The sequence below is a fragment of the Sylvia atricapilla genome, chromosome 4, assembly GCF_009819655.1.
Source record: "Sylvia atricapilla isolate bSylAtr1 chromosome 4, bSylAtr1.pri, whole genome shotgun sequence".
In the NCBI taxonomy this organism is placed as follows: domain Eukaryota; kingdom Metazoa; phylum Chordata; class Aves; order Passeriformes; family Sylviidae; genus Sylvia; species Sylvia atricapilla.
In genome coordinates, this window is record NC_089143.1 from 19,766,831 (window position 1) to 19,788,279 (window position 21,449).

The following is a 21,449-nucleotide window of genomic DNA, read 5'->3' on the forward strand; positions in this document are numbered from 1 at the left end:
TATACCCCACTCAGTACGAAAGAAGTGCAGATTGTGGTGAAAGCGGTGCAGGAAAAAGGAATTAATTCACCCCTGGTGTCCACACTGATCGATGGTCTTTTTAGCAATGATGATATGCTGCCTTTTGATATCTCACAAATAACCCGTATGTTTTTTGATGGAGCAGGGTTGATTGTATTTCAGCAGGAGTGGTCCAATTCATGCACAGCTGCCCTAGCTCAAGCCTCAGGGCAGGGACAGCCTCTACATGGCTCTACTCTGTCCAGGCTGCTTGGCAAACATGACGATGTGGCCACGCCCCAAAACCAAGCTGCACTCCTCACAGCAGAGGAGGTGAAAGCAACAACCAGGGCAGCTAGGGAGGCAATAAGGGCAGCTTCCCGGGTTGTGGACAAGTCCACGCCGTGGTCAACGATCAAACAGGGGGAAAGTGAGAGTTTTACACATTTTGTGGACCGATTACAGGCTGCAATTGATTCATCCACCCTGCCTGCAGCTGCAAGGGGACCGGTGGTGACAGACTGTTTAAAGCAACAGTGTAATACTGTAACCAAGGAAATTTTACGGTCTCTGCCTGCAGGAGCCAGCTTAGCTGACATGATCAAACATGTGGTAAAGGAAGAACACCTAATACCCATGCAGGCAGCGGTTCATACCCTAACAAATGCAATGGCTTGCCTGAAATGTGGCCAAACAGGTCATGTAGCAGCAAGCTGTCCCCAGCCAGCACAGCAGCCAGTGGCAGCACCCCCGACCCAGCAGCGCCAAAGACCCACCTGCTGGAATTGTGGAAAAAGGGGACACCTGGCCAAGGAGTGCAGATCCAGGCCTCAGGGAAACGGAAGGGGGAGGGGGCGTGCGGGCCATACTCAGCCTCCTCCCACTGCGAGATGGCCCAGCCTTCCCAATACCCAGTGGGGCAGGGGACCTTCATACCCCATATATATACAGGAACCAGTCACTGTCTCATCCCCACCAGTCATTCAGTGGCAGAACAATGCACCATCACCAGCAGCCAACATGCACCTCTCACCACCACAAACTGCTCCAGTGTCACAGGGTCAACAGGGGACAAACCAGAGCGGAACCCCTGGGTGGCCTTGGTCATGAAAGTGGGGAGGGAGCCCTTGAGGGTGTGGGGGACGTGTCAGCTCTATGGCAGCCAAGACCCTCACGTTTTAGGGCTTCAGTTTTTGGCAGACACTGGATCAGACTGCACCATTTTTCCTCAATCACACTGGCCCAGACATTGGCAAATTAAAGAAGTCCCTCCTGTGAACGGGGTGGGGGGACAATCCAGGGCATGGAAAAGCACCCAATTGGTGGCGATAACACTCCACACAAAAAAGGGGCCAGAACAAACAGTTGCCATTTACCCTTACATTTTACAGGATTCTCCACCCTTAATAGGAAGGGATGTCCTGGCTATGCTCGGAGTCAGGATTACAAATTTATAATGAGGGCCACTGCCTTACACCCTTTGCTGCCGATCAAATTGACCTGGAAATCATCAGACCCTGTATGGGTTGAGCAGTGGCCCCTATGTGAGCCTCGCTTGGCAGCTTTAATAGAACTGGTTGAGAGGGAACTGCAAAAGGATCATATAGAAACCACTGTGAGTCCTTGGAACACGCCCGTTTTTCCTGTTCCCAAAAGGTCAGGAGAGGGCTATCGTTTAGTCCATGACCTGAGAGAAGTGAATAAAACAATCCGACCCATAGGCCCAGTTCAGACACTGTTGCCCATGAACTCAGCTGTTCCTGAAGGACAGCCATGTGCAGTATTGGACATTAAAGACTGTTTCTTTTCAATACCTTTGCATCCTGAGGACAGGGAACGATTTGCCTTCTCTGTGGTTTTCCCGAATGGCAACCGGCCCAGCCTGCGTTTCCAGTGGAAAGTGCTACCTCAAGGTATGGTCGACAGCCCGACCATTTGTCAGATCACTGTGGACAAAGCACTGATGCCAGTCCGACACACCTATCCCGCTGCCACCATCATCCAGTACATGGACGACATTCTGGTCTCAGCACCATCAGCGAGCCAAGTGGATCATCTGGTATCCAGGATCACAGAGACCCTCCAGGCCAACGGCTTCGAGATTGCGAGCGCGAAGATCAAGAAAGGACCCTGTGTCACCTTCCTAGGAGTGGGAATCACAAGCTCCTACGTGACACCTCCTAAGGTGAAAGTCCACCGAGATGTTAAGACGCTCCACGACGTGCAACGCCTGGTAGGATCACTGCAGTGGCTTCGCAACATCGTCCTGATTCCTCCTGAGATCATGGACCCTCTGTACGACCTCCTGAAAGGAAAGCACCCCTGGGAACCCAAGGAGCTGACACCACAAGCAGCGAGCTCCCTCGACTTCATCGAACAGCAGATGTCCACTGGCACACTTGCCAGATGGAACCCAGCGATGCCCCTGGACTTATATGTGCATTTTACACAAAAGGGGGGAGTGGGAGCATTGGCCCAAGGACCTTCTGAAAAGGCCCGACCGATTCAATGGGTGGTCCTTGGAAGGCCTGCTCGTGCATTTTCCCCAGCAGTAGAATGCATCGCTAACCTCATCATGAAAGGCAGGAAACTCGCTTTGAAACACCTAGGGACTGAGCCAGCGAGAATCCACCTTCCTTTTCGCAAGCAACCGACCATAGAATCAACCACAATCTCGGAGCATCTAGCCCTTGCTCTAGTCGGATTTGGAGGAGAAATCTCCTACTCCACCAGACCACCCTGGACTCAGCTGCTGACCATAGTCGACATAGACCTGCCACCAAAGGTTATGGACAGACCACAGCCAGGACCAACAGCTTTCACAGACGCTTCCTCCACTACTTCTACGGCGACAGCAGTGTGGCAGGTAGGAGAGCAGTGGCATTGCATCAAAGCATGTGACCCCACACTGTCAGTGCAGCAGCTGGAAGCTACAGCAGTAACCCTGGCCTGTGGACTTTTTCAAGAGGAACACCTTAACATTGTAACAGACTCTATATTCGTGGCAAGGCTCTGCCTAGCCATGGCAGGACCAGGTGTGTCAACATCAGCAGCAGCCCTAATGCTAGAAGAGGCACTCTCTTCACGAAAGGGCACTGTATCAATCATTCACGTCAATAGCCACAACCCAATCAAAGGGTACTTTCAGATTGGCAACGACAAAGCAGATGCTGCAGCGAAAGGGGTCTGGACACTGCAGGAGGCCCGTCAACTGCACGAATCCCTCCACATTGGACCCAAAGCACTAGCGAAGAGATGTGGAATCACAACCGCGGATGCCAAACATGTAGTGGCTACCTGCCCTCACTGCCAGAAGTCACCCCTGTGGACTAGTGGAGTCAACCCAAGAGGTCTTAAGCCCTCAGAAATCTGGCAGTCGGACTTCACCTTGTGTCAGCTGCTGAAGCCTCGAGCATGGCTTGCAGTAACAGTGGACACATTCAGTGGAACGATTGTAGCCACCCAGCATCCCAAGACTAACTCCAAAGCCACAATCCAGCACTGGCTGACAGCTATGGCGTGGCTTGGTATCCCCAAGCAGATCAAAACAGATAATGGTTCCAATTTTATTTCTAAACCAGTGCAGGAATTCGCCTCCAAATGGAGGATCACATTAGTGCAAGGTATCCCATATAACAGTACTGGGCAGGCTATAGTCGAGCGGGCAAATCAAACCTTGAAAACTAAGATAGAGGTGTTGGCAAAAGCAGAAGGCTTTAACAATTCCATTCCCTCAGGAGAACAGGCACGCATACTGGCAACCGCACTGATAGCATTAAATCAATTCCCCAGAGGAAGTGAAGCAAATAATCCCATTCAAAAGCACTGGGCCTCCAGAACACTAGAGGAGGGCCCGCAGGTTGTAATTAAAAATGAGCTGGGTGAATGGGAACGGGGCTGGAGATTAATGCTTACAGGGCGAGGGTATGCAGCTGTCAAAAGGGATGGGAAAATCAGGTGGTGTCCTATTAAATCAATTAAACCTGATCTCCACAGTGAGCAGGATGAGACTAATGAAAACTGTGAGTTTCTGTTTACAGGACATGCTGGTGGGGCGACCACGTAACGCGTACACGCCTCTCCCAGAGGAACGAGACGCACCACCAAGCCGTCAGAAAGCACCAGAGAAACCCACGCGGGCGAGATCCAAGCACCAACGATATGCCTGTGTGATTTTGTTGCTGGGGTTTGTCGCCAGAGGACAAGCCAGCTCAGATTTCTACCCACACCAGCCATTCAGGTGGGTCATGAGACATCTTACCAGTGGTAAGGTGCTCAGAGACATCACCACACCAAACAGTCCATCCTTCGTGCTTCGTATTATCGATTTGTTTCCAGGACAACCAAAGGTAGACCCTTATTCTCCATTTTCATCACACACATACCTATCCTATTGGTGCCCAGCTTCAAACGCAGGAAAAAGCTATTGTAATAACCCCAGCTGGGGATATTGCGGACACTGGGGATGTGAGACCATTGTAACAGACGCCAGGCCGTCAGGGCCTGGGTGGGACCCACAAGAACCTGACAAATTCCTGCAATTCACCTGGGCACCCGCAGGTTGTAAAACACCTCTCTCTGTACACGGGAATTCCTATAGATATAGCTACAAGATCCCAAAAATCCGAAAATGCATATACTATAACATGACAGTTTTGCAACCCACTCATCCTAGCTGGACGGTGGGCAAAACCTGGACAGTGGTCCTTCAAGGGTCAAAAAAGTGGGTGAACGTGCAAATTACCAAGTCTCAACCCTCAGAACCCAGAGCTGTGGGGCCCAACAAGATAATTAAAAGCACACAGACAAAGAGAAATATGACTTACCCTAGGGCTGCACCTACGGGTGTCAGCAGAACCCCAACTAGTGATGCAGAAGCCTTTCAGATGGACAAATTAGCTAGGTCAGATCCTGATCCAATCTTTCGTATGTTAGAAGCTACCTTCCTATCCCTGAACGAATCTAACCCTAACCTAACCAATTCCTGTTGGCTTTGTTATGATGTCCAACCACCTTTTTATGAAGGAGTTGCTTTAAACACCCCATTCAGTTACTCAGCCGCTGATGCACCCCAGCAGTGCCGATGGGACACACCTCGCAGAGGGATCACCCTAAGCCAGGTCTCAGGCCGAGGCAAATGCTTTGGTAATGCAACCCTGGCTGAGCGAAAAGGGAATGTCTGTACCAGAGTTGTAAAGCCTAACAGAAAGAATAACAAGTGGGTAATACCTGCTACATCGGCAATGTGGGTTTGTCAAAGGTCTGGAGTAAGTCCGTGTGTATCTCTTCCCAAGTTTGATGATTCTAACGATTTCTGTGTCCAAGTTCTGATTGTTCCTAGAGTCCTGTACCACTCAGAGGAAGAAATGTACAGCCTTCTCGAAGAATCCAACAGGCTCCACAAAAGAGAGATATTGACAGGTGTCACCATCGCAATGCTACTCGGTTTAGGAGCAGCCGGCACAGCAACAGGTGTCTCAGCCCTGGCAACACAACACCAGGGTCTGTCTCAGCTGCAAATAACTATAGATGAGGACCTGCAGAGGATCGAGAAGTCCATTTCCTACTTGGAGAAGTCAGTCTCTTCACTCTCAGAAGTGGTTCTACAAAACAGGCGTGGACTGGATCTTTTGTTCATGCAGCAGGGAGGCCTGTGTGCAGCCTTGAAAGAGGAATGCTGCTTCTATGCAGACCACACCGGAGTCGTCAGGGACTCCATGGCCGAACTCCGAAACAGACTGGCTCAGAGACAGAAAGATAGGGAAGCTCAGCAAGGCTGGTTCGAATCCTGGTTTAACCAATCCCCTTGGTTAACCACTTTAATTTCCACCTTGGTAGGCCCATTGGCAATGCTACTTCTATCTGTTACCTTCGGACCATGCCTGCTGAACAAGATAGTTTCATTTGTCAAAGCTCGCCTAGATCAGACTAACATTCTGTTCATAGGCCAACATGAGATGCTGTGAATTTAAAATTGCCAGTCACAAGATTTCCAAACTTGCCTGGCAGAAATTTACTCAAGTTTATAAACTCCTTTTTCCCTTAATAAGTCCTAACCTTCTACCTCATTTAGTGCCTATATCTATATATATATATATATATGCGTATAACTACCTCGTTCTTTTGTGAGAGAGGGGGGGGAGATGTGGTTAGATAAGGGACAGGCGGCCGGAAGATCTCGGACTGTAACGGTGAGGAGGAGAGCAAGCCCCATCCCCCTCTCGAGATAAGATACCCCTGAAAAGAATGTAGACCCTCTACTAACATGTGCCAGTACTTTTCCACTCCAACTACTAACCCAGGAGGTGTGGCAATATCCTGTTTGACGTAGTAGTAGATAAGAAGTATAAAACCTGAACTTTTTACTTAATAAACGTCTTTTGTAACCGTCTGCCATATTGGTACCATGCGTCTGTTACAAGACCCGACCCACTCATGAAAGTAAAGTGGAAGTCGTGCTGTAGGCCTAGATACCAGAGCCTCCACTGTGGCAGAAACAGCGAACTGCTACACTAAAGCAAACACTGACCAGGCACTTACCCATGGCCATAACACTTCCCCTGTCTGGAACCAGGCTGCTCTCTCCTTAATGTTTGCCACCATGGTTTGTGCATACAGATGGAGGTTACCATCTGTAACAGGGAGACTCATGTTTGGATAAACACCATCTTTTGGTGGATCTGGGAAAGTTGCAAATCCATTCCAAAAAAATCCTGACCTAAATAGAAGCAGAAAGCAGTAAGCTGTAAACAGGATTCACTCAACTGGGAAAAACACATCAAAAGGTGCTGGTATAAAATGTACATACCCAGAGAATAAATAAGAGGCAAAAAAAAAATTCTGTTTATATTCATTACTAGTATTTAGGTTTAAGTATTTATCTTGGGGTGGAGGTAGGGGGGAAAAGTCTCCAGTTTTCTTTCAACACTTTTCAACTGTGCATTTTCAATTGTGCAACTTTTCAAGTCCCTGCTGCTTGCTGGCATAGAACAAACCAGCAAGCTTTGTAACAATGAGGATGTTCCCCCAAGTAGACTTGATTTTCAAAGAGCACTTTACTGGATAAGCCAGTAAGAAAAATAAAGTTTTCAAAAGTTCTCAAATTTCTTCACAACATAAGTGGCATTTTTTTTGTTGCTTTAGTTTATACAAGGACAATATACACACTCTCAGCTCAAGATAATGCTGAAAATCTCTCATAGAAAATCAATTAGCAATAGCCAAGTCCCTACTGAGCTTCCTGGAGCTTTTAAATCTTTACTTTCAGGCAGAGAAAAAAGACCCCAATTCGGCTTTGGACATTTTCTGTTTATAGTAATTAATTTGTTTCACATATTTATTCTATTTTTTAAGAAAAGACTGACATTGTAAGTCAGTCACTGAATTATAGGTAGATGAAAGCCACACCTCTGTTTCAAGCCTCCTGGTGTAGGAAAACAAGTCTATCAATATTTAGAGATATTTTTAATGGTTGTCAGTACTAAGTGTCACTTTTGAGAATTCAACTGTTAAGTACTGAGCAAACTTCATTTATTATGGTGGAAAGCTGGGGATGCTTAATAATCCTTACTCAGATCTACAGAGTCTAGACACCTTGAGCTACCACAGGTCAGGAGAAAGCAGCAGGATACTTTTGAATGAAAGCAGTCAAAGAAAGTGCTTAAACCTCAATAACATAAACTCTCAGAAGTGAACAACATTTCTGCAAATTTAGGAAATCTTTGCACCTGTTTGAAAAAGGTAATTGTGATGGAGTACAGTAGCTGTACTGATCCATAACATGGGTGAAGATCTCCTGTCTTTCAGATAAGGAAGGAGAGCCCTGCCATACAAACTGAAGCTTCTGGAAAACAAAAAAAGGTAAGAAACCATTAGCCTTGATGACGTTCACAGACATACATCACTAACAGCTTAAGACTTCAGAGTTCCCATCTTCCCTTCCACCACTTTAAAAACTTTTAAGTGCTTTTTCTGAAGATCCAACGCCAATGGTACTCCAGGCAAGGTCACACACTATATACAGGAGGCCACATCAGTGCCTCTCTATTAGAACTGATGCAGGAGAGGAGGCAGCACTCTGCCAGCACACTAAAATCCAGAGATAAGCCTGGCTTATCACAGCCATTATACCTCAGTTGTTTCAATGAAGCTGAACACCTATAAGCTAGAAAAGATCCAGATGTAGTCTGACTGCACTGTAGTCAGTGGGAATCGATGTTTAACTGATGTTAATGTTTAAATTTTACTAAAGTAGGATTTTACTGTTTTGGAAACCTTGAGACTGCTAAGGGTCAGGAAAAAAAAAACCAACTAGCTGGGCAAAGATTGTCAAAAGCTCATAAAAGATTTCAACAGAAAGGAAGTACTGCAAATCACTGCAAACACAAGGTGGTAGGTCCAGGCTTCACTAAATTCAACATGAATTCTGTTGTCTTCTTGAGTTTTACCCAAGATTCATAAAACTGCCTAGTGACCAGAACACAGTGGTGAAAGCCCCTTATTTTCACATAATGTAGTAAGTAAAACTGATAACAAAACAGGGTCCAACACAGTGATTTGAAAAGCATTTACTGTGTATGGAATACTGTGCAAGAGAAGGCAGAACATGAAAGAAAACCTGAATTCAGCAAAACCATGACTAGCTGCCACTTAAATTGACCTTAAATTAATTTTACAGGCAGAAATAAATGTTCCAAGCCTTACAACACTGTGCCCAAAGGTTACACTTTAAAACCACTCACATAAAACCCAACAGATACAAGATTTTCTCAGGAAAAGCTGGAACTCCTAGATGTCTCTGCTTTGAACACTCCTAATTCAGTGTCCATTTAGACTTGCTCATTTGCCCATATTGTGTGTCTTCTTCACAGATGCGCGATCTGTGCGTCTTCTGCACAGATGACAGACATTCTTATCTTTATGTCATGGTTTACATTACTGTAAGTAGAGGCCAGCAATGGTTTCATTCCTAAAGGGTTTTTTTACCTTGTTTTTCTGCATGTCAGCCTTCAGATCATAGTCAATACGAGAAATAAGATGAGCATTGAAACCAGCCAGAGCAAAAAGAGTTGGTGTTGTAGCTGAAGCTCCAAAAGGATCAACATGCCACGAAAATTGTGGCCTGAAGCCAAAAGTTTCATACAAAAATCCATGACCTTCTGCAAAGCAAAATTTGTTTAGGTTAGGAACACTTCTAAAAGTTATTTTCATAAATTTAATAGGCATATTGTGTCACAGGTAAATACTTGAAGGATAGCTTCTTGTTGCTGTTTCCCAAAGCATTCAAAGTTTTGGGAATTTAATCATTCACAGCAGAAAGTTTCATACTGACAATGTTTATATTGTTATGCCAAGTATAACTTATTAACATTATAAAAGATTAATAACAAAAAGGAATTATGATTAGAGACTGCTCTCAGGAAAAGTATATAGATACAGATTAGGTTAAGGCAAATAGCCAGGTTGGAGTATTCATGAAAACAACAAACTAACCTGGGGTTTAGTTTAAGTTTGCTTAAATCATAAAACCCATTCTCAGAAAATTCCAGTCTCATACTAATGAAAAAGGGACAGGGAAGCAAGCCATCCACTAAACAAAACTAGCATGAATATGATTATCAGTCATATGAAAAGAAAAAAGCCAAAGGTTACAGTGAACTTGATACAAGATGTTATTTACAACTAATGTTACTAATGTAGTTACTAATGTTACTAATACAGAAATGAGCTTGAAAAAAGAAACCCCCAAACTAGAAAAGCCCAGATGATAGTGTGAACTCAGAAAAATCATTTGAATCAAAGTAAAACAATCAGGAAAAGCAGTAGATTTTATTTGGAAATCAGGTATATTGCACTAGGATAATCATCCGGAAAAATAAAAGATAAAGAAAAAATAAGGGAAAAGGAAAAAAGGGAAAGGAAAAAAAAAAAAAAAAGAAAAAAAAAGAATATGGCAAATCATTATTTCATAGTTAGAGAATTATGGTCAAACTATTTGAAAATACAATCATATCTTCTCTGGTTTGGAATAACTGCATTTCAAATTTTAAGATCACATTTGAGTAAGTGAGGCTGCGAGGCCTCTTTTCACTTCATCCTTCCCATGGTTAATGTCTTCCCTAGCTAAAATATTCACAACGTGTTTAAGTATTCTGATGGAGGCATATTTGAAGCAGAGTTTTGTAGGCTCCTCCAAAACACTGGGATTCTGGACAGACAAGAGAAGACATGAAATCTAGACTCCAAATGTCTGCACTGGCTTTGTCTTCTCAACTTGAATGTCACACAATCCATTTCCTTTGTATGTATTTAAACTGAGCAGCGTGCTTTCAGGAAAAACAAATGAAAATTTTAAAATACGTTAATATTTTTGTTCCTGATGAATAAATAACCAAACTTGAAATGTCTTGTTTTTTTAAAAATACGGATTATGTTTACACAGAATGAAATGATAAGTTAGAAATAACGTCTTTTTTGGCTAACTCAAATGAATAGAAAAGCTGTGTTTAACGAAGGGACTCTTCAATCATTTTAGTATTATTTGGAGAAGTCCTAGGCTCAGCCTTCCAAGCCCATAAAGCAACCTTTAAACATAGGAGTCAGATGAGAGAAAAAAAAAGTTCATATCCTCTCCTCCTCTTGGCCAGTGTACTGAGGTACAGAACCAGCTGCTAATCCCCTACTCCTGATAAACACAGACAGGAAAGGAACAAGGCCAGTGGTGCTGTGCAATCAGATGCAGAAAATAGAAGTGTTTTCTGCCCCTTTATTGTCCCATGTAGAAAGCTGCCCAGAGCGTAGCCCTGGAACAGGCAGAGTTTCCATCAGCCATGGCAGCTGTGCTGACACGTCCCCTCCCTGCTACACCCTCACGGCAGCTCTAGCACAGTGCTGCCATCAGTTACCCTGCTTCTGTTTGCAATAACCAATGCAAACGAACCCGGGTACCAAAAGACTCTTTAAACCATCAGATGGATAGTGTAACACACAAATGTTGGGAGCAAAAGTTAGAAGATTAAAATGGCAAGTAGCACATCTCTTTGAAATACGCACCTCTTTCTAACAGTAGATGACAATGACTACAAATAGGGGTTTCTTCATCAAGGAAGTCTTTCAACTAATTTTAGTTGACCTCAGTGACATTCCCTGGCCCCCATTCTGCAGAAGACCCTGCCTAAACAATACAACTTCCCCAAACTACCAGGTGTTTTCCTGAAGAGCAAACATACCCTCAATTTCACCATAACTATCTTCCCAGGAGCTTAAGCTCTCAAACACACAAGCACAAAAGGCCTCTGCTCCAAACAAGTTTATACCTGACAAACCAGCTTTGGGTAACCTTTGTGCCTGCTGCAGAACTGTCACGTCAAAACTAATGGGTTTTTAAAGCAACGACTTTTATACGAATAACACACCAGCAGTAAATAAATAAGAAATGCTTTAATTAGTTCTTAATTAGTCAGAAAACAATAGTAAATTTGAAGTGGAAAAATGAAAACCAAACAATACCTCCAAGGTCATAACAATGAAAAATAAAAGTTAAATGCAAATATGCATACCCGTCAACTGTAAAATTTGATCATCAATTAGTGTCACAGCTTCATCATGCATCACTTGCCCTCCAATGACAAATTCCAGTCGTCCCTCTTGAAGCAATTGATGGACCTATGATATTGAAATTAAGACACAGAACATAAGCATCATTTCAGTCTTATCCAAAAAGACTGCAAATTCATTTAATATCACAGCACACTACCCAGATACAACATTTGTCAAGAAAGCACATAGGACAAAAAGTGAGGTAAAAGTGAGATAAAAGGCTGACTGTACCAAGGCTAGCTAAAGGAGAATAACAGCAAAAAAAAGATATCTCAATGTGCTGCACAGTGCATTGATTTATCCAGCTTACACTGAAACCAGGTAACAGGAACAAAGGATGCACTGCCAGGTAGACACTGACCTTTTGGTGTTTCTCAGTAGTGCTGTTCCTGTGCCTTTTTATGCTGTTTGAACACCAGACACTGCACTGGCAGCAGCCTGCAATCCTGCCTCAAGGCAGCTAGAGCGGGAGGATTAAAACTGAAGATATTAATGCTTCTCCCCAAATCTTCCTCCTGCTGCATCCAGCTTGGCTTAGGGAAGGCATTTGGTGGCTGGATGAGGGAGCAATATGCAATTCCTTGCAAGCAGCAATGGAGCCCCAGGCAAGCAGTAATATTCAAGCTCCCAGGGTTTTAGCTGAAAACTAGATCTGTGGGATCCAGGAGAGAGACAGACTGTGCCATCACATTGTGGCCACAAACATCTTCCTCTACTCTGCATGCATCTATCTTGCCTTTGGGGCACAGACGAGTTGCTCAACTTGTGACTGACAGAATGCTTTATTAAGAAATAGTTATTCCACAGGTTTGCCTGCCTGAATAACCCACAGCTAACCATAATTTCTGGTCTTTTCCCTCGTTCAAAAAATGTCAGTATATTACAATCTGCTCAACTTTTGGTGGTGGCTTTTTTTTGGGGGGGAGGGTTGGGTTGGTTTTTTTTTTCCTTGGAGTGGGGGAGGATTTTGATTTCAGCTCCTAGAAACAACAGGTATGCTGACAAGTACAGCATTCAGCAAATGCTGGATGAAGCAGGGGGTGGTGTTTGGAGGGAGGAAGGAGTAGTCTATGTCCCTTTCCAAAAGTGTTAGGAGTCTTCTGGTTTTATTTTAGTTACTTCAGAAATTCAGAGATATCTCAAACTTCCAGTAAGTAAAGTTTATGCAAATACATATTTTAATCCTCAACTTTTTTTTTTTTAATCTGTCATATAGGATGCCATTTTTAGAGCTATTATGTTTATTTTCCCAGGAACCTTCAGTGTCTACTCAGATAAGATGCCAGATTGTCAATTTTGATTATAATCATTTCTCTCCTTCACAATGTTGCGAAAACGCTTCAGGGCTCAGCATTCCTAAATTAGTTCCAGCCGACTGTGGTGACTGATTAGCATGCTGGGAGACCAGATAACTGATATCTGGTGTCAGCACAGAACTGGCCCTGACCTACATGAAAAGAATCTGTGATTATTATTCCCCATTTGGATGGATGTCCAAAATATACCTCTGATCCAAACTTGGGGCAACAGAAATGATTTCTTTTAATGTAAGCTTTGTGGAACCACTGTGAGGGCTGGAAAAGCAAGAAAAATAATTCAAGTAATTTAGGTAATATCTAACCTTCCTCCTCCCCCCCAAAAAAAAGAAAAGAAAACAGTATCTGTAAAGACAAGTACTTTTTCTGATCAAAAGAGGGCAAAGGAAGGAGGAATGGAGGAAACAAATGCAGTAGTACTACAAGCAGCAGGATGCTATGGTGTTATAACATATCTGTGATCCTTGGGACCATACTACCATCAACTCACACCTACAAACCAGACTGAAGTGGCTACACATCTTTTTTTCTCCCCTAGTTAAAGCACCCAGGCATCAACCCATGCTAAGGAGATAGAAATGGCTCACACAAGAAAATTCTGTGTAAGTAACATGTACTAAGAACTACAAAGCTCCCATCTGGCTGAAAACTGCTGCAGTACATTTCACTCTTACATATTTTCTTGTCAGAATTGAAAAACCAGCTTCTGTACCCAGGCTGTATCTTTTAGTAGTTTTTCATGCTACAGTTCCAATAAAAGAAGACACTGCAAAAAAACCCCTAGAATTAAATAATTAAATCCTGTATTCTAAGTAAACCACTAAATGACACACACACACACACACACACACACCCAAAAAAAAAAAAAAAAAAAAAGGAAAAAAAAAAAGAAAAAAAGAAAATTAAAACCACAGTGCCTATATCACAGAAAATCATTAATGCTAGAGTTCAAGTGGAAAAAGCAGGGCAGTAACCAGAGTGACCTAATTTCAGGGGCCAATATTTGCAATTTGCTAATGTTAAAAACATATGATTTATGTGCAAATTAGAGTTTCAAAGTTAGACATACAGATTTAAGAGGAATTTAGTTTTAACCATTTTAATTTTGAGAGAAGAAACTATAAGGTAACTAGAGAACTAACTATACGTGCAACTAACTATAAAAGCAACAATTACAAATAATTAGGCCAGGAAACTAAAGCCTGAATCATAGGTACTAAATTTTGCCCTATGAAGGTCAAATGTGATACACATTATTTTTCTGAATTCCACATAATAGCAGGAACAGATATTAGAAACATGGGCCTTGACTTTGTTTGGGTTCTAGCAGCAGAACATATTTGAAATAAGATCAACTCACCTTTGAAAGCTGGAGGACCTCCCTGTCCTACAAAGCTGTTCCTATGCTATTTCCTCCCCCACTCACAGTACAGTTTTCTAATTTAACAAATTTACAAGAAAATTGTCCTACAACAGACGAGTATGAGCAGAGTGCTCCCCTAAAAACTGCAAACTGCCTAAACCCAGCAAAATCTTTCACGCAGAGATCAGCTGTGCACAAGCTGTTATTTGAATATGGAACATAACAAAAGAATTCAGGGAAGGATGATGTAAAAAAAAAAAAAAAACAAAAACCAGATAAGAGGTGTGTTTTCTACATGATGCTTCAAACATCCAGAAATTTCAACAAACTGAAATGTAAAGAACTGTTGTTTGGACCCTGGTAACAAAACAGACCATGGTAACAAAACAGAGACATGGAGTGAGTAAGTACCCATGGGAAGCTGCACCTGTACACCCTTTGGTTTTAGGATCCAAAATAAACAACCAGCTGCTAGCCTATCAGCGCAGTCTTTGATTCAGCGTGTTTGATTCATGTCAGAGGAAAGAAGAAGTGAGAAATAAAACTTCACATTGACGTTACTAGGAAAAAAAACCACTGCCATTGAAGGTATAGTCACTGCTTTGCTGCACGATCTTTGTTTAAAAATGGCAGGGTTTTGAGCAGTACTTAACTGGAAAGAACAAAAAGTTCCTTCTTGTGAGCAGTGTTAGGTGTCAGATGTTTTAACAGATACTGGTGTGGCCTGTTTCAGGTTCACCCACATCTTAAAGTAGCGTGCCCCCAGATAAGTAAGTTACCAATGAAGCAAGAACTATAAAGTGTAAAAAATCTTCAGTGCAAAGGTTACTACCTCCTACTGCTCTAATCTATATCTGGGGTTTAACCTCTTGCAACTGCCTTTAGAGTTCTTTAAGTACTAGATTCAGAGGCAGCTTATACTAGACCTGGGTAAAAAGCAAATAGTGAAGTACTCTGCCCCTATTTGTCAGCAGAAAAGACTGAATTCTTTGTTAGCAGGAAGTATGGCTCTAGTGCAATTTACCTGCTGCTTCTGTGTATCTGTGGCTACCATATCCCACCAGAGTCGAAAGAATTCCTGCTCCACTGCAATAAATTTGCGTTGTTTTCCTTTCATTAGCTCTTCCACAACAGTAGTGTAGACATTTGCTGCGTAAGCATGCATACTTTCCTGAAAGAAAAAGAAAAGTAAATAAGCTCTGTTTTACCTGAATTAAAAGGGATGTCTTAAACACTCACTTGGCTTGAAAAGTGAGATACTAAAAGCTTTACATTTTTTGTTCACTCCCTTTGTACCCTCAGAAAGATCGAGTTCTGACTACATACAGCCTTTGGCGCTTCTGCTTCAGAAAACATCCTACTGACTGGGGACCTGACTAGATCGAGGTGTAGCTTCTCCCAAGAGCAGCACCAATACAGGCCTTCTTTTAGACACACTGGGAACAACCAGCTCCTCATTGCTCACCTTAAATCGCTGATGCCATAAATGATAATACTTTGCAACAGAGTTAAAGACCCTGCATGCACACTTCATTCTCCCATTCCAGCTCTTCTGATGGCCTGAATTACCAGAATTGCTTCTTCAGAACGAGTATGACTCTGTGCTGTGCATTACCAGTACAATGCAGTGACACATCTACTGTAAATTATACTATTATGAAAAATAACTCTATTTTGCTTGATGTTTTAGGACAGAGTAAAATCAAGCTGGTAAAAGAATCTTAGAATGAGTTCAACTGTTGACACAGAAACATCAGTGAAAGTGTGAGATTTTGTGCATCTACCCGTCTCTTGCTCCTAAAAACACCTCTATTCCAGAATGAGGCCTACGGACTTCTATTGCAATGCAAATATGACAGCTTATCCAATAAATAATCCACCACACTGTTACAGCCTATGATATGGTATCAAATTAACACCACCATGTCAATTTTGAAGATGTGCACACAGAGACAGGTTTTGTACACTTACCTAGACCCAAACAACTTCTGTTGGCCAGATCCAGTCTTCTTTTACTTAATTTTAAAGTGATAGAGAATGTCTAAAGACAACAACCAACATCCTAGGATTTCCTGAGACCTGTCTTTCCTTGCAACAAAGTTATCTGCATGTTATTGGACAGTTATTTTACACTAACCATAATACTTATCTACCTAAACTACTGGTACTTAAGAACACACACCACAAAATGTGATTGACACAAAGATCTCTCCCCATTGAAAAACTAATGGGCATGATATGTAAAACATGAATGCAGAGTTTCAGTTTAGGTAGATTTCCTACATGAAAATTGCCATTTGAAATAAGGAGATGAGGTAATCCAAATCAGAAATTGACTTTTCCTTGCGTCTTGCTTTCCACAACAGAAATTCAGCCACTGCTGTAAAAATGCTCACGCCGCTAGAAAAATGAAAACATTTGAGTGTAGGAGGAATGGCTTAAAATACTGCTGGGTTTATCGAAATAATTTCTTCCTCAATTATTTTCCCATTGGTTCATAAGGGTTCTTTTAAACCAAGATTATTAGATACTTTAAACAATATGAAATTTTAAGTAAGGATTTGAAGCTTTAGTTTTGTGTTCTCTTATGCAATTTCTGAGTATGAATTTGAAGTATTAAAGGAGAAATTCAGTAATCTTTCTTAAAAGGGGAGACAAAATACATACAGCAGAGAAGGTGGGTGAGCAACTAGCTCTTTTTTATTAGTTAGGCCTGATGCCATTTCACTCTAGTGAGTGAAGGATCCTCAGCATCTTCCACATATAAATGTAAATAATTCATAACAATGAAGAATTCAGGATTTAGGATTTTGACTAACAAATGCAAAAGATATCAGGCCCCACCTGATTTATTTTGCTCTGCATCTCATGTACTTAGCAAAGATTAGTTTGCTACTACACTTCAGAGGCACCAGGCTCCAACCCCTCTCCAGCCATTGAGGACCTGGGATCCTGCTCTGCTCTCCTGCTTTCCTCTCTTAAGAGATGACAGAAGGTTTTCCTGGGGTTTTGGCTTTGTTACAAGAAAAACATAAAGACCATGAAAATCTGCCACATAATCAAAGCCTTATCAAACAGAATTTAGACTTTCCTTTAAAAAAAAGAAAAAAAAATCCATCAGAAGCATACTGCTGAACATACGCACACAGAAACCCACAGTTCAAGGGCACGGCTGCTAGGCTAACCATGCCTCCTCCAAAGAAGCACCCCGAACACCAGGGCATGGAAGACACAGCAGGCCAGACTCGGGGCCAGAGCTGCCGCGGCCCAGGATCGGCGCGTTTCTGTGCAGGGATTCCTGCGGGAGCCGGCACAGCCGCTGCAGCGCCCGGCCCCGCTCGGCGGCTCAGCCCCGGCCGCAGCCAGCCCACCCCGCCGAGCGGCGCCCCGCCGACCTGCACCGTGTACACCCAGCCGACGTCCATGTGGCTGTGGGCCACCACGAAGGCCCGCAGCTGGCCGCCGGCCCGCGGCAGGAGGGCGACGAGCGGGAGCAGCAGCAGCACGGCCGGCGGAGCCATGGCGGAGGAGCGCTCCCGCCGCACTTCCGCGTCCCGCGGCGCCGCCTCCCCGCGCGGAACGGGATATGAACGGGAGGAGCGGCGGCCACCTCCCCGCGGCGGGACGGGATAATGAACGGGAGGAGCGGCGCCGCCTCCCCGCGCGGAACGGGATATGAACGGGAGGAGCGGCGGCCGCCTCCCCTCGGCGGGACGGGATATGAACGGGAGGAGCGGCGCCGCCTCCCCTCGGCGGGACGGGATATGAACGGGACGAGCGGCGCCGCCTCCCCGCGCGGAACGGGATAACGAACGGGACGAGCGGCGCCGCCTCCCCTCGGCGGGACGGGATAATGAACGGGAGGAGCGGCGCCGCCTCCCCGCGCGGAACGGGATAACGAACGGGACGAGCGGCGCCGCCTCCCCTCGGCGGGACGGGATAAGGAACGGGACGAGCGGCGGCCGCCTCCCCTCGGCGGGACGGGATAAGGAACGGGACGAGCGGCGCCACCTCCCCGCGCGGAACGGGATAACGAACGGGACGAGCGGCGGCCGCCTCCCCTCGGCGGGACGGCCCCGAGGCCCGGGGGTGACTCCGCCTTAGCCCCGGGCGGCGCCGGGGGTCGCCACAGCGGGGCAGAGGGATGAAAACGCCGCCCCTGAGCGGCTGCCGCCGGGAATTCCGGAGCTGCTCAGGGGGAGGCTGAGCTCTGCATCTTGGGCACCTATAAATCTTCTTTGTTTTTAGACAATTCCTTTGAACTGAGCTCGAGCATTTTATTTGATGGTGTACTAGTTCATTACGGATTATTGTCTGCGTCTCTGAAGTTTTGAAATTGAAGAAGGATTAAATTTTATGTGGTTGACCTTCTGATCCCATTGAAATTGGTTTTGCCACTCGTTTTATTGCTGCTAGGCATAGGTACACTCTTGTGAGAACTGAAAAGGTAAACGCTTCTGTCTGTATAAAGTCCAAGTGAAAAGGGAAAACATCCAACCCCAAACTAAAAAATGTTATTGTATAATATAGTCCAGTCTCCTCAGAAGTTTTTGTAAGCAGTTGCACCAGTTTCTGACTATTAAATCATTGTCATATTGAAAGCTAAAACAGATTAAACTATTTTCAAAAACTTTGATTCTTTAAAGTACATACATTATAGTATAAATCAACAACTTTCCTTAAGTTTTACTTTGACTAAATCACATGCTTTTAACAGCATTACAATTCTGATATGACACAAAATTTCAAATCAAAGTCCTCGCTCATTTCCAACAGTGCCAAAGTAAAGAACATCACATGAAGTGGGGTAACTGCTCCCGCCTTCAAGTTTGGTGTGGATTTAGCATTACTAGATCCCAAACCTGGCTAAACCAGTCACCCCTCTGTGACTGAAGGAAACAATCACAAATAACTCAATAGTGTCCATCTGCAGATTTTCATAAAAGTGAAAGATTTATTCATTCTGGACTAGCTGGCTGTCGTGTGCAAATTAACCCATCTCAATATTCAGGACACCAGTAAAAAAGGACCACACACCATGAACACAATTTGTATTGATCATCTCATTTTAGAAAGAAAAAATCCCCATGTGCTGCTTTATATACCAAAATTGGTGATTTTTTAAACATACAAAGTTTGTAAATGGTTGAAATCCAGAATGAAAAAAAAGCTATAGTAAATCAGTAAATAATGAGTTGAACACAATAAAATGGCCACATTCCATAAAACTCAAATCTAATATGAATAGATTCTCCCAGAACAGGCCCTTTGTTTGCTAATTCATATGGTTTAGAGTTTTCTGCAAAAGAAGAGGCCAACACTGCAGTGCTAAGATTACTTTTATTTTTGATAATACATTGTCATGAAGAGCAATCAAAGTCTATAGGCAATTTTTAAGGGAAGTTAGTACCACTATAAGCAGCTGCATGAAGCTTTACTTTAACACGATACCCCTTTTCCTCCTCAAATTCATCAGCACAAACCGTTTCAGTTCCAAGAATGCTGGTGTACATTCGGCAAACATATGGCTCGGGGATATATATACACACACACTGTCTAAACAAACTGGTGTTTTTACCTCAGAAGGCATTATTATCTTTGTAATTTAGGTGAAGTTCCCAGGAAGGCCTAAGTATCAGTGTTTTGCTTTGTTTCTAAAAGTAACTGGAAACATTTGCTGAATGTTAAACCTATTTCCTTCAGAAACTGTAATTGTCCTCCTTATTCTTTCACAAACACCACAGTGCGCCACTGTCTTGGATGGAGGAGAATGTAAATATTTAAACAGAATACTTTTATTAGGAAAAAGTTAATCAAACTGTCCACTGCTTACGCTCCTGAAGGTATCGGGAGGGTCTCTACTTGCTGCAGGAAAGGGTAAATGTATGCATGTCAGGGGGAATTTATGCCAAAAACAATTCTTCCCTGCCATTTACATACTGTTTCACAAATAGCGAAAAAATGGAGGAGCCAGTGTAGTTGTGCCATGACAGCTGCCTGTGTCAATACTTTATCCTCTTATTGGCTCCTAATCTCGTAGTATGATTTGATTATAGTCTTCCTCTGTTCTTTCTTAATCTTTTCTCATTTGCCTATACAATGTGTGGCTGCTCTTTTTGACACAAACTGTGCCATACGTGGGCCACTGACACTGTTACCTTGATAAGACAGAAGCCGTAGGCAGGATGCTGCCAACCCCAAGCTAAGCAGTCACAATTGTCTTAAATTAGGTTTCAAGAAAGTCACCTGGTGAACAGAACAATTAATGTACCTTTACATTTCCCTCCTGACATGTTTTTTGGGGTGGAAGTCTCTAAGAATAAAGGCATTTATTAACATATATTTGCTCTAGCTGACTGTTTCAGTGTTTTAAAATTTATCATTTCCCACTGAAGGCAAAGGTCACTGCACAGAGTCCTTTAGACTTACTTGGTAAAAGGTTTGCTTTCATACTAACCTCTCTGTGATGCTGTAAAGACGGTTTGTGTATCCACAGGGGCTCGTGGACCAGACGAAAACCACCCTCAAGCCTTGCATGGTGTGTATACCCCCACAGTTTGTGTGGCATTTATAGCCTTAATCAGTAAGATAGCCCAAGTGGGATAGCCTAGGGACGGCAAGAGGACTGAGGTGGATGCTATGGGGTGAACGCAGCCGTGGTGAGGCAGGAGTGACACTAGGGCCACCGGGGATGGGTGCCACTGGTGCTGGGTGCCACTGGCGATGGGTGCCACTGGCAGCGGGTGCCTGGTGTGCGGTGTCCCCCCCAGGGATGTGCGTCCAGGCTTCGGGGGCAGCCAGGATGCGCTCCCATGCTCGCCAGGCTGCCCGAGCCGCAGGCACAGGCGGCACCTGAGGGGGAGCTCACACGGACACGGGACGGACAGCAGGGAGGGCTCTCCGGGCCGGGACAAGGCCAGGCCGGGACACCACATCCCGCCCAAGCCGCCGTGGCCGGGCGCCCGGCCCCGCTGCTCCCTCGGGCTCTCTCGGGCTCTCTCGCACCTGGCGGGGCCGGCGCTGCCGGGCGCGGCGGGTCCTGGCGAGGCTGCGCCGCCTCCGCCGGGAGCTCCGGGCGGAGCCTTCCCTTCTTCCCTTCTTCCCTTCTTCCCGTCCTCCCTCCCCCGGCTCCCGGAGCACCCCGAGGCGGCGGCGGCTGCCGGCGCCCGCTC

General features: G+C 44.3%; 1 protein-coding gene across 2 annotated transcripts in view; it reads right to left on the reverse strand.

Moving 5' to 3' along the window:
- MAN2B2 (mannosidase alpha class 2B member 2) overlaps positions 1 to 17,811 on the reverse strand; it is a 36,244-nt gene extending 18,433 nt beyond the window's left edge. For both annotated transcript variants that reach the window (XM_066317225.1, XM_066317224.1), the window contains exons 1-6: positions 17,673 to 17,811; positions 15,302 to 15,448; positions 11,559 to 11,664; positions 8,986 to 9,158; positions 7,728 to 7,843; positions 6,541 to 6,718 (exon numbers count right to left, since the gene is read on the reverse strand). In XM_066317225.1, coding sequence (XP_066173322.1) covers positions 6,541 to 6,718; positions 7,728 to 7,843; positions 8,986 to 9,158; positions 11,559 to 11,664; positions 15,302 to 15,448; positions 17,673 to 17,798 — 846 coding nt within the window. In that variant the 5' untranslated portion in view covers positions 17,799 to 17,811. The remainder of the gene's footprint in view (positions 1 to 6,540; positions 6,719 to 7,727; positions 7,844 to 8,985; positions 9,159 to 11,558; positions 11,665 to 15,301; positions 15,449 to 17,672) is intronic.
- Positions 17,812 to 21,449: the final 3,638 nt, after the last annotated feature.